This window comes from Triticum dicoccoides, chromosome 2B, assembly GCF_002162155.2.
Source record: "Triticum dicoccoides isolate Atlit2015 ecotype Zavitan chromosome 2B, WEW_v2.0, whole genome shotgun sequence".
NCBI lineage: Eukaryota > Viridiplantae > Streptophyta > Magnoliopsida > Poales > Poaceae > Triticum > Triticum dicoccoides.
The window spans coordinates 779,906,970-779,919,970 of record NC_041383.1 but is presented as its reverse complement, the minus strand read 5'-3'; the positions used below and the strand labels follow the sequence as shown (position 1 = coordinate 779,919,970).

The 13,001-nt window shown below is 48.6% G+C and overlaps 1 protein-coding gene and 1 pseudogene across 1 annotated transcript; both read left to right on the top strand.

Annotated features, from left to right (window-relative positions):
• Window positions 1-2,988, top strand: part of LOC119361394 — a 6,385-nt pseudogene extending 3,397 nt beyond the window's left edge.
• A 6,964-nt stretch (window positions 2,989-9,952) lies between these two features.
• LOC119368771 (gibberellin 3-beta-dioxygenase 2-2-like) lies at window positions 9,953-11,603 on the top strand. The gene is made up of 3 exons (XM_037633931.1): window positions 9,953-10,496; window positions 10,587-10,751; window positions 10,875-11,603. The coding sequence occupies exons 1-3, from the start codon at window positions 10,015-10,017 to the stop codon at window positions 11,353-11,355; spliced, it is 1,128 nt and encodes a 375-aa protein (XP_037489828.1). The 5' UTR covers window positions 9,953-10,014; the 3' UTR covers window positions 11,356-11,603.
• Window positions 11,604-13,001: the final 1,398 nt, after the last annotated feature.

Below are 13,001 nucleotides of genomic sequence, written 5' to 3'. Positions count from 1 at the left end.
ATAGCAGTAGCGCTGTAGGATACACACGCGCTACTGCTACTTCCAAGTCAGTAGCGCGTTTGGCAGACACGCGCTGCTGCTAAGTAGCAGTAGCGTGGTATTTTGAAGAGCGCTGCTGGTAAGATTCTGTGTATAGGCTTTTCCCTAGTAGTGTTGGGCCACGCCGTGCCGAGAGACCTGATGGCGCGTGTCGAGGCCGGGATCACCGGCATGTTCGGGCTGCCGAAGCCGGAGAAGATACGCGCCGCGCGGCAGGACAGCGACCCTGTTGGCTACGGGCTGCCGCACATCGCCACCTACTTGTTCAAGACCATGTGGTCCGACGTCCGAGGGGATTTCAGGGTACTGAAGCATACTACTGGAGGAATACCGAATACTCGCGCGGGCTCCTCGGGTCACTCCCGCAGTCCCGCGGGCGGCCAGGGGGGCGAATACCTAGCCGCCGCCAGCGCAGATCCACCGGCCAGACGTCGCCGGGCAAAGCCCGCGCGGCTCAGCGGCGGCTGGGCACTTCCTCCTCCCGTCTGAGCTCCAGCAGCGCGGGCTGCTCATCTCGGCGGGATCCAGGGCGCTGCTCCCGCGCCGGTGCGCGCACGGGCTGAGGCGGCTGCGTTCAAGCGCGGGGAGGCGCGCGTAGGGCGGCGCAGCTTGGCTGTGTTGGAGAGGCTGCAGATCTGGCGGCTCCGAGGAGGGCGCGGATCTGGTGAGTTGGGCGCGATGGTGGAATTCCTTTGCTGAGAGGTGCGGGCGGCGAGGCCGGTATGGCTGCGGCCTAGGCCATGCGGTGGCCGAGCGGGTCGCGGGCGCGCCGCAGCAGGGCGAGCCCCTGCTGGATCTGAAGAGGGTCGCCGTCGGACGGGCTCTTGCTCGGTGCTGCGGCAGAGGAGATGGGTCACGCGGGAGTCAGCTTCTCGGCGGCGCGTGGGCTGTAGACGGCTCTGTGCAGCAGCGGTCGTCAGCTAGTTGGGCTCCAGGGGCGGTGCGAAGCAGATCGGGCCCCGTCGTCCTATTCTGCGCAGAGGCCGTGACGACCGTCGGGCGCATGGGGCCGGCGGCTCTTTCCGGCATGGACCGGCGGCAACGATGGAGACCTGGGCCCCGGCATCCAGTTCTGAAGGTGGTTGCGGCGGACGTTGGGCGCGTGGGGTCGGCGGCCGCCGGCCGTGTGTCTGCGGCAGTGGTCTGGCTCGGGTTTGGTGGTCGGAGGTGCAACGCCGGGTGAAGACTTTGCTGCCAGTTCTTGGGCTGGGGCAGGCGACGGCGACGCCTGCGGGCGCCACTTCCTTCTTGAAGGTGTCGCTGAGGCGTTCCTGCTCGCTCTACTACGCATGGAGCCATGGATGCTCGGGGGAAACCCTTGATCCCCTCGGATCGGACGATGATGGCGACGTGCGTTGCACCTCTTGGGGTATCGTTCCAGGAGCTCCTTACCGGCCAGAGGGACCAGTGATAGGTGGGGGAGGTTGTTTGTGCTGCTCGGTCGTGTCCGTCCGGCAATGGGGCGGTTTGGCTTCTATGGCAACGATAACGGTAGTGAGCATTGTCGGAGGCGTGGCATTGGTCGTGGTGGTCGGCTCTTCTCCGGCGTGTCCGTGAGACTATCTCGGCTGCTTATTGCTGTGAAGTTGAAGGTGCGGTGCGGGGGCACCGATGGTGTACGATGACGGGCGACAAGTGGTCCGTTCGGTGCTCTTCCATGACGCCAACATTGCTTTGCTCTCTGTAGTTCTCTGCCGGAGTCGGAGCTGCGTTGTCTTGTCGTGGGTGGATGGCCTTCCGCCGTGTAAGTAGTGTTTTTCGGCAGCCAATAGGGTCGCCGTTTTTTTCTTTTCTCTTTGATCTTCGGATCCACCCCATGTTGTTCTTCCGCTGCTTTCTGCTTAATCTAATTGAAGCCAGCAATTTGCTGGATCTTTCAAAAAAAAAAATGTGGTCCAAGGGCTACACCTTGACCCCGGACAACATCCGCGCCGAACTCCGCAAGATCTGGCCCGACGGCGACCACGACTACAGCCACTTCTGGTATGTGTCCATGAATTAATACATGCTATTCACGAGCGATGTAACTTGCGAGATGTTAGCATTACTGTACGGCTTATATCGTATGTTAATCGTGTGATGTGCAGCGGCGTGATGGAGGAGTTCCATAAGGAGATGCATGAGCTGGCCAACAAGCTGATGGAGCTGTTCCTCGTAGCGCTCGGGCTCACCGGTGAGCAGATCGCCAGCGTCGAGACGGAGCACAAGATCACTGAGACCATGACCGAAACCATACACCTCCACTGGTACATAGTACTCCCTTCGTTCGGAATTATTTGACGCTTAAATGGATGTGTGTATATAGATGTATCTAGCACTGTAATACATCTAGATACATTTGTTTAAGTGACATAATTTCAAACTTAAAAATAATAAAATAAGATGTATACAAGTGGCAACAGTCCTAGTATGCGCAACAATCTACACTGCATGCATCCAGGTACCCCAGGTGCCCGGACCCGACGCGAGCACTGGGAATGAAAGCACACATGGACTCGGGGTTCTTTGCACTCGTGATGCAGAGCCAGGTCCCGGGGCTGCAACTGTTTCGGCAAGGGCCACCGGCGGACAGGTGGGTTGAGGTGCCGGCCGTGCCGGGAGCGCTTATCATCAACATCGGCGATCTCTTCCAGATCCTCACCAATGGCCGCTTCTGCAGCGTATACCATCGCGCCGTCGTCAACCGCAATATAGCACGCATTTCCCTGGCCTACTTCCTTGGCCCGCCCACCTATGCCAAGGTTGCACCACTCAAGGAAGTCAATAGGCGGTGGCAAACCCGCCTACCGCGCCCTCACTTGGCCGGAGTACATCGTCATGCGCAAGGAGGCCTTCACGAACGGCGGCGCCGATCTCGAGTTCACCAAAGGCGGCACAGCCCTCGAGATGGTCTTCATCAACCCCAACAGTCACAATGGCGCCAACCGCCACCATGGCGTCTCGTCATAGATCGGCGTCAGCCAGCAATGGAGATCAATCTTTCTGTGAAAGCAAATTAGTGAACCAAACGAAGATGAAATAAAATGTTAGAAATGGTGCTTGCTAGGAGCTACATGCGTGCATATATGAGTTATGTGTACTGGAGTAATAATTTTGGTTTCATCACTTGAATGATTATTGTTTTTAGGTTGAACGGAAGGAGATCTCCCTTTGCATTAATATTAATGATTAGGATTATACAAATAGTTTTGCCAATGAGGTACCTGGTTATGAAACCGGACATTTGAGGAATGACCGGTCACTGTCCGCAGACGCGTCCGGGGATGTTTGAGGGGCGGATTAGCTATGTGTGCATGTAGTCTTACTCAAGTAAATGTACATTGGATATAATTTAACTTTGTTTGTCCATAAACAAAAGATTTTTCATCCCTGAAAGGCATTTGTTTTAGGGCTAAAAACTATCTGTCAATCTACAATTTCCATGCGAGGTGTACTTGCGGATATGATAGCATCATTGGCTGCGAATAATAGGTGAGAAAAATGGCAAGATGATGGGCGCACCGATTCTGATAGCTAAAAAGACATTGTCGAGATGATGAATAATATTGATCAGAATCAATCATAGAGTTTGACGGGGCCTGACCACGGATTAGTCCCTCTAACATTCTTTTGAATAAACTTTTTAGTTCCATTACCATTGCTTGCCAGTGATTGTGTGAGCTTGGTTCTAATCACTATGAACTTGGTGTTGTCTCTTAGCTCCGTCTCGGATGTCTTCCCTCCTTTCCAGCTTAGTCATCAGCAGCCTTGCCGTGTAGTTGCTTCTTCTCGTGTGTATGTGCCAAGCAATTATGAAGCTTACCTTGACCGAGCTCGTTATAGTTTGGTGGTGGTGTACTGGTATGGTCTTTCGGATAGCAATGGCGTCGGTCTCACTTTAGCCGTCAGGTGGGCATCTCCATCTTTCGACAGACCCGCGACCTTCGTGCCAACCTACCTTCTGAGATGGAGGTGGTTCGCATTGACGTCCACAGATCATGGAGCTGACAAAGGCGCTCCTCCAGCTACTGGATGTTTCTTCCCCAGGTTCTTGATGGTGTCCTATGTGGTGGTTTACTCTCTTTGGAGGCCTTTCCCGACCTCTAGTTGCAATAGTGCCTTAGTTTCCAAATCTTTGCTAGTAGTTTCATCGAAGCCTGTAGCTATTTACGCAACACTATGTATCTTCTCGCTGTTTCTTTTTTCTTTGGTTTCAATGTTGCTTGTTGTAATCCTGGTCGGTTGATGGCTTTGATAATTGAAAGTCGGACTTTTTTCGAGTCTTCGTTCTAAAAATAAAGTTAGCTCCCTGATACTGGACCAATGGAGCATCATTCCTCATTCTGGAAAATGGGCCTAGTCCATCACAAGTTAACTCTGCCAGGTCCACGAAGGGGTGAGTGCACCGTGCCAACCACTAGACCATTGGGACTTGTCTCAAAAAAAAAAAAACTAGACCATTGGGACCTCCTGTTTGATGCCCTTTGAGTCAAATAGGAGGCTGCCTCACTGGGGTCGTCGTGTGGGCTTACCCATGAACAAATGGGAGCTAGACGCTACTGAAGCCACAAGGACATTGTAGCGAACCGTGTTACAATAGATTTAGCTTTATAAAATTTGAGAATATTTTGTAAACACGGATTTATTTTGAATAACTTTGAAACATAAACATCTTATAAAATTTGTGAATGTTCTTTGAGATTGAAAGCCTTTTTTGAAAAGTTACCATTTTGTGAAAATTATCGAAGAAAATTTTGAAAATGGAACATTTTTTGAAGCACTAAATTTTTTAAAATTCAAGATTTTTTGTGAAACAAAAACATTATTTGAATTTGGAACATTTTTTATAAAACGGGAACATTTTTTTAAAATCCGAACCATTATTGAAAGCATGCACTTTTTTTAGAAATCCCAAATATTTTTTATTATAAATTTGTGCACAAAATTTGTAAACGGAGATAATTTCTGAAATGCTAACATTTTTTAATTTCCAAACATTTTCTCAAAACACGAACAGGTTTTGAAGTTAGCAACCCCTTGCAACTTTTTTTTTGACGTTTAACGAACCCCTTGCAACTTTGCACAGCCTGACACACAATTTCAAGAACATTGATGTGCAGCTACACAATCATGGTCATGGATGAACAACACACACACAGAGACACACACAAGAAGCTAGCAACCAAGGCAAGCGACTGGATTGATTTCATACGCTGGCTGCAACAAACGGGAACACCACATAGACGAACAGGGTACACACGATTTGATTGCAACCGGGGCGTGTTTACAGGGCCAACCTGCTCCAGGAGGCCTGTCTCTCCACTAGCTATGGTTTCAACCACCATCAGCCAGCTCCGGCCTCCTCTCCTTTTCTCCATCGAACCGGCTCCTCCACAACGAAGTCGCTACCGCAGCGGTGCTTGCATGCCTCCTTCCCGTTCTCCAACCCCGGCATGACCAATCCGGTCCGCCCTTCTGCCTGCTCCTCCATCTGCCACATGCTCCCTTCTCTCTCTTAGGGATGTAGACCGGGTCCCTTTAATCCGGTTTAAGTCCACTTATCGGCCTAACAGTTTAATAAAGGTTTTTTTTTTGGAAAAATGAACGACCGAGCTAATTAAAACTAACTGAACGGGACTTGCGGGTGTCGTTTATTGCGCCACATCCCTTCTCTCTGCACACAGTTACGCCTGTGTGTCATCGCCCCGTCATCCACTGTCAGCCACGACGGATCCGGCAGCCGTGCCCTTCTCCTCCACTTCTAACATCCCAAAGCTACATATGTGGAGGGAGGCGAGCTCTTGAACACAAATCACCTTCACAGTGCCACTTTAATCATGTAGCTAGAAAAGGGGAGGAGGAGACTAGAGGAGCTGCTGCTCTGGCTCCACCTGCTCGCCGCACTACTCTAGCTCTGCTGCCTCCACCACAAAGTCCCAGGTGCTGACGCCTATGTGCTCCTTGAAAACTGGGGATCGGGATTTGGCGTTATTTTTTTCCAAAGAGAGATAGTGAAGGGATGGAGCGTTCATTTTGTTAGCAACTTGTGCTTCCTTTCTCGGGTAGTCCTTGCGCTCACTACAACTAGATCATGCGGCTGCACAACTAATAGGGATGTAAACGGTATGGATAATTTTCTTTCTAAATCCACATCCACATCCGTACTAAAGGATATGATATGCATTTTTATGAATCTGGCGGCTATGAATGTGGGTTTAAGGCCTCGAGAGTTCATAACCCCGAAAGGTTTGTCCTTAGACCTAAAATCTCGACTTCTGTTCTCAGAGCTGGCTCGCATGCGATCAAATCGTTGTGCGCGACGCAGCCGATGGATGCAGTGTAGCCACACATACAAAACATCATATAATGGCGAACCAACCTATGATTGGATGGTTAGGAAGACAGTGGTATCTCAACCCACCAGGGTTCAAATCCTAGACTTGATATCGGTGCTCACATTTTTCTGAAATTATTTAAGGCATACGGCGATGTTCGTTCAGTGGGAGGAGATGTTTCCGCCAATTGCGAGGCGCCTGTGATGACTTCATAAAATCTCAAGATGCTATGCCGCTCAGTCTTTCGGAGGTGCTGTAGGGGTTGGGTGTGTGTGTGCTTATAGTAATGAGTGTATGCTCATGTATGTGAACAACTTTGACTATACTGTATGCTCGTGTATGTGAACAACTTCGATTGTACTGTATTTAAAAAGAATATCACATAATGGGCCATATCTATGGAGTGGGTGCACACGCACCCTGCATCATATTTTGATCCCTGTCTCTAGAACCCCGGCCTCGAGAAGCCATTGCATCTCAAAATAAAAACGCCGCGGCAAGCCATTGCATGTCAAAATAAAAATTCCATGGCCTGTGGTGATGAGATTCCGTGGAATTTAACACTAAAGGACAGTGGTTGGAATCAAGACGCAATTCTGCCTCGAGCCAACAATGTGGTAAACACGCTTCCTACTCCTGCGAAACAAAGACCCTATCGAGCACCGATCGTATAACAGAAAAATATGCAACTGAACTTTAAAGAAACAATATACTGCTAGCATACGGGCTTTGCGGGGCGTATATGTTTTGAGAGGGTTGTAAAAAAGGACCCGTTTAGGCAGGTTTAGAAAAAAACCTATCCCGGGTAACAAAAAAAATGATCCACCACAGATATGACCATCCGAGATGGATTTTTCCTGGCCCCTTCCAAATGGCCCATCTGGTATAGCGTGCTCTATTTTCTAGTCGTGCAAGTTAATGTGGAAATGTCGTAATTAATATTTATGTTTATATTTCACAGAAAAATATTGATATTTATCCAAAGAGTGTTTACTAAAATAAGATCTTTTTGATCCACCTTTTATAGCATTTATTTATCTCCAATCTTTACCTATACATATACCTAATACCTAATCTTTATCTAATAACAAAGCAAATTGGATTTCTTTCGTCCGTCATGGCATTTTTTCAGAAAAGTCCCTCTATTTCAGAGAATTCAACCCGCAGTCCCGTTTAAGTTAAAACGAAACGCTATTTTCGTATTTTACAACAAAAGTCCATGTCTTTTCTTGAAATTAACCCGCCGCCCGGATTTAAGTCACACCCGAACCATTATTTTACATTTTTCGAAACCCCCCCTGATATTTTAGGTAATTCATCCGCGGATCATATTTAAGTCAAACAAATGCTTTTAAAATCATCCATATCTTTTAAACCGTAACTCCGATTTGAACATGTTATATATGAAATTTGATTAGAAAAATATGTAGAATATGAATATGAGATTATTTTTACCTGTTAAGTAGTTTTAAATATTATTTTGGAATATATTTGAGTCAAACCAAATGATTTTCTAAATTATCTGTATCTTTTAAACCGTAACTTCGATTTTAACATATTATATATGAAATTTTATTAGAAAAATGTGTGGAATCTAAATATGATGTTAATTTTACCTGTTAATATTTTTAAAATATTGTTATGGAAGCAAACTTCTAATTTATAGCGCAACATCCGTTTTTTTCATACCGGCGGCGATCCAGATTGTAGAGAAGTACCCCACTAGGACCATATACAGTAAAGAAAACATCGATAACTACACGTGCATACCTCTGAAAAATGTCGCAAGGGAAAATAACAGATTTCTCATCGCGAGAGTGAGAGAAAGCGAGCGAGAGAGAGAGAGGGGGGGGGGGAGAGAGGGAGAGAGAGACGCTTTAGGATTAACCATATTCAACACACGTTTTTTGTTGTTTTGTGTGAACACCGAGGCCATCGCCGGCGAGGGTGAGAAGGAGGATAAGCGGCAACACAAATATGATGCCTCGCAAAAATAAAAGAGATGGACCTATTTGTGATCTTGAGTGATGGTTGTTGAGTTAAGAGTGTGTGTTATGTTTTCTCTCCCGTTGCAACGCACTGGCTCTTTTGCTAGTAATAATAAAGAGAATTGGGTTTCTTCCGTACGTCATAAAAAATACCCTCGAAGTTGGCAAAATTTACCCACCAATGCCACCCGTAAGTGGCAAAAAAGGTTCGGGCATCGCACTGTTGGTTCTGGTTTATATAAGCCGAGATCCCTAATATAACACGAAGATACGCTGAGCGCAGTGGCCAGCGCCGCACGCTTCCACTACAAAGACCAGGGTTTGATCCCCAGCCTGCCCACCTTTTATCTCTTCTTTTTCCTCCCGCAAGCGCGCCTACTCCTCCCGCACACAGTAATGGGCCGGCCCATTTGCAGATTGCAACGCCCCTGTTTTTATTTCATTTTTTGCCTTTCACGTTCTTATTTCTGTTTTAGTTTTTTCTTCTTTAAATTTATTCGTGATTTCCAGAAAAACAATATTTCAAAAAAAGTCTTGAAAAATCATAAACTGTTTGTGAATTAAAAAAACATACGAAAAATCATAAAATGATCATGGTTTCAAAAAATTGTTCACATATTATAAAAAACTATCACGGTTTCAAATAAATTTTCAGGAAATAAAAAATGTTCATGATTATTTAAAAATATCCAGTATTCAAAACATATTAGGGAATTTAAAAAATGTCTATTAAAGTTTGGAATATGTTCACAAAAATTAAAACAGATCCATAAATAATGAACATAATGAACCGTCGCAGGAGATTTGTAGGGGTCGCTTCATGATTGTATTCAGTCCCTCGATTTGGATAAAAAAAAGTTTTCCATGTCTTGTACACCGCTGAGCCCTCAAAAATTGACACAACTTTCTAAGGGTTAATTTTTGTAAGTTAAATAAAAATGACTAAATTTCTATTTTGCCTTCATACACAACTATATTTTTTTACCACATTACTAATTATTATAAACACCGCTACGCTAGGTCAAGGCGAGGCACTCACTCATCGGTCTAGCTCATGCAGTGTCCATCAATGCAGTTTTATCACCGACATTTTTTTCGTTATGACGCGTTAGAAAATCAAGTCGTGATGAGACCATCACATTTTTTATTTTTAAAATGACTTTTTAAAAGTCCCTTATCTCGTCATGACATCACCCAGACATACTTTATGAAATTACATTCTAAAAGTCCTTATCTCATCCTGGCATTTGGTTCATAATTTGTTTATATCTATCGCACGTGCATAATCTAATAGCTTTTCTCCCGTTGCAACGCACGGGCATATTTGCTAGGGATAAAAAAAATCTTAATATTGTTTTCTATCTTAGACGTGTTTTAAGCCTTTAAGGAGTATCTCTATAAACATTAATTGGACACAGCTGTTGATCGGTCCATATTTGTGTCTATCTATGTAGTATAGTACAGATTACTCCTACGTGAAAAGACTCTTTACACGTGGATTTGCGTCTATCTACGTGAAAAGTATCTTTACTCCTACGCTGCAAGATCTCTCATTCCCCCTATATAATACCCACAACCCTTGTGCTTCCCTCCTCACACTTTCCTTTCCGTCCATTTCCACGCTTACTACTCGCTACTCTAGTGATTATTGTTGTGGTTCCGCATCGCTCGCCATGTCAGCGCCATCGCAACTGAGCAAGGACCCGCGCAACAATTATTTCGACTTTGGGGCGGCGCGGCAGGTGCCCGAAACGCACATGTGGGAGGGGCTGTACGAGCACCCGGTGGTGGACGGCGGCGTCGAAGCCGGGGAGGACGCCGTGCCGGTGGTGGACATGCAGGACCCGCGCGCGGCCGAGGCGGTGGCGCGTGCGTCGGAGCAGTGGGGCGTGTTCCTGCTCGAGGGCCACGGCATTCCGAGCGAGCTGCTCGCGCGCGTCGAGGCCGGAATCGCTGGCATGTTCGCGTTGCCGACGCCGGAGAAGATGCGTGCCGAGCGGCAGGACGGCGAGCCCTATGGCTATGGGTTGCCGCACATCGCGTCCTACTCCTCCAAGGCCACGTGGTCCGAGGGCTACACCTTGTCCCCGGCCAGCCTCCGTGCCGAGCTACGCAGGGTCTGGCCAGACGCCGGCGAGGACTACCGCCACTTCTGGTATGTGTTCATAGATCGTACGCTCGAGAAAACTTGTCAGTTGTCACTAGTACTGTACTTACTGTTGTGTTAATCGTATACGGTGTGCAGTGACGTGATGGAGGAGTTCCACAGGCAGATGCGAGCGGTGGCTGACAAGCTGACGGTGCTGTTCCTCGCGGCGCTCGGGCTCGCCGGCGAGCAGATCGCCGCCGTCGAGGCGGAGCGCAAGATCGTGGAGACCATGTCCGAGACCGTGACCATGCACCTCAACTGGTCCGTAGTACAAGTGGCAACACCCTTACGTGCCGTGCAGCAGTCACAACGAGCAATCGACCTAGTACTACGTGCCGTGTAGGCGTGTACTGTAGTCTAAAATACACTTTGCAACGCATGCAGGTACCCAAAGTGCCCTGACCCGAAGCGAGCGCTGGGCATGACGACGCACACGGACTCGGGGTTCTTCACGTTCGTGATGCAGAGCCACGTCCCCGGGATGCAGCTGTTCCGGCGCGGGCCAGACAGGTGGGTTGGGGTGCCGCCCGGGGCACTCATCGTCAACATCGGTGACCTCTTCCAGATCCTCACCAACGGCCGCTTCCGCAGCGCATACCACCGCGCTGTCGTCAACCGCGACAGCGCTCGGGTGTCGGTGGCCTACCATCTCGGCCCGCCCGCCGACGTCAAGGTAGCGCCGCTCAGGGAAGCCGTGGGCGCTGGCAAGCCCGCCTACCGCACCGTCACGTGGCGAGAGTACATCGTCGTACGCAAGGAGGCCTTCGCCACCGGGGGCTCCGCGCTCGAGATGGTCTCCCTCAGCCCCGATGACCACGACGATGAGGGTGATGGCGCTGACCACATAAGTGAAATCCCGTCATAGGTCGGTGCAAGCCATCACTAGAGACCGATCGACGAATACAAATTCATGGAATTGTACTAAAAATGGTAATTTATGTGTCGAAGAATCTCTCTGTGATCATATATCCCATGTGGACTATAGATCATTTAGACATCCGTGGAAGGTGAAAATTTTCTGTTAATATAAAAAATCTAAATGTGGCTCATCTGGCATAATGCCATAGTTACTATGGATAACATGAATATGATCAAAATCTTAATTCCTGTTAAGGCCTTCAGCGTCGCTTCTGTCCTGAATCTGAAAGCATTTACCATTTATTCTGTTCAAGTCCTGGAAACAGCCTCTTACAGAAATGTAGGGAAAGGCTGCGTACTATAGACCCAAAGTAGTCGGACCCTTCCCCGACCCTGCGCAAGCGGGAGCTACATACACCGGGCTGCCCTGTTAACAGCTCAGTTGTTTGGACTATGACATGCGAGGTGGCGCTGAAGGCAAGCCAGGGTGTTTTTCCAATAGTTTTGGTGGATTCCAAAGTTTATTCCTGGGGACTCAGGCTGCAGGTGGGACTGTAGGTGGGCATCCCACCACGATCCCACCCAGTCCCACCGTTGCTTGGTGGGCATTAGGGGAGAGCCCACTAGAAAATTGGTGGTTTAAGCGGGCATAAGTGGGATCCCACCTAAAATGCGTTGTATAGGGACAAATTCACAAACCCATGACGGCCATCACCCATGGATGAAAGAAATCTCCACAGCAGCTCGATAGATAATTTTGCGCTTGAACAATCCACTGATACGCATAGGCACAGGCCATCAGGAAAAACAAACGTCGTGCTCAAAACTCTCTGTCCCGGCGAGCTCCTTGCTCGGCTGGTTTGGCCAGCACCGTGAAGATGATGCCAGAGTTGAGGATGACGTCGCCTCCGTCTCCACGTCCCAGACGGAGCGCGGTATCTTGAGGAACTCCCCGGCGATGGAGACGGTCGAGGCAGTAGGAGAAGCGGCCGCCGAGCAGCGGCGGCATCTGGCGCGCGAGGGGAGTGATGGCGTCCTGAAGTGGGCGGCGGGAGAGGCGGGAGAGGTGTTCCAAGCAGCAGCTGGGATGGGATGGCAACAGGTGGAGGCGGAGGCTGGGGCGGCGGGAGAGGTGTTCGACGAGGCAGTAGGAGAAGCGGCCGCCGAAGCGGAGGGCGGCGGGCGACACGAAGGAGATGTCGCTGTAGAGGTTGAGCACACCGTCGAAGTGAATCCACGTTTGTTTAGTTGGGGGAGGCAGTTCCCGTTCCCACTAATACATCGGGGAGTTGGGATCCCAACGGGATTAGAGGGCTAGCCCACTTATTTTTTTTCCTTATCCAATGGGAGCCCATTAAAGGAGATTAAGTGGGATGGGATGGTTAGTCCCATTTAATCCCACCTCCACTTGCAGCCTGACTGGGGAGCCACAATACTCAGATGGTGGGGTCTGTGGCATTATGTTGGCTATTTGGAAGCATCACGATAGAGCTTGTTTTGAGAAGAAGAAAAGTAATTAGATATCCTACTGAGGTTGCCTGTTATGCATGTTCATTCATGAATTATTGGGCTGGAGCATGCGAAATGCAAAATAGAGATGTTTGGGGGGCCAAAAGACTTTATCTCTCCTAATCATCTCCTCCAAAAAAGAAT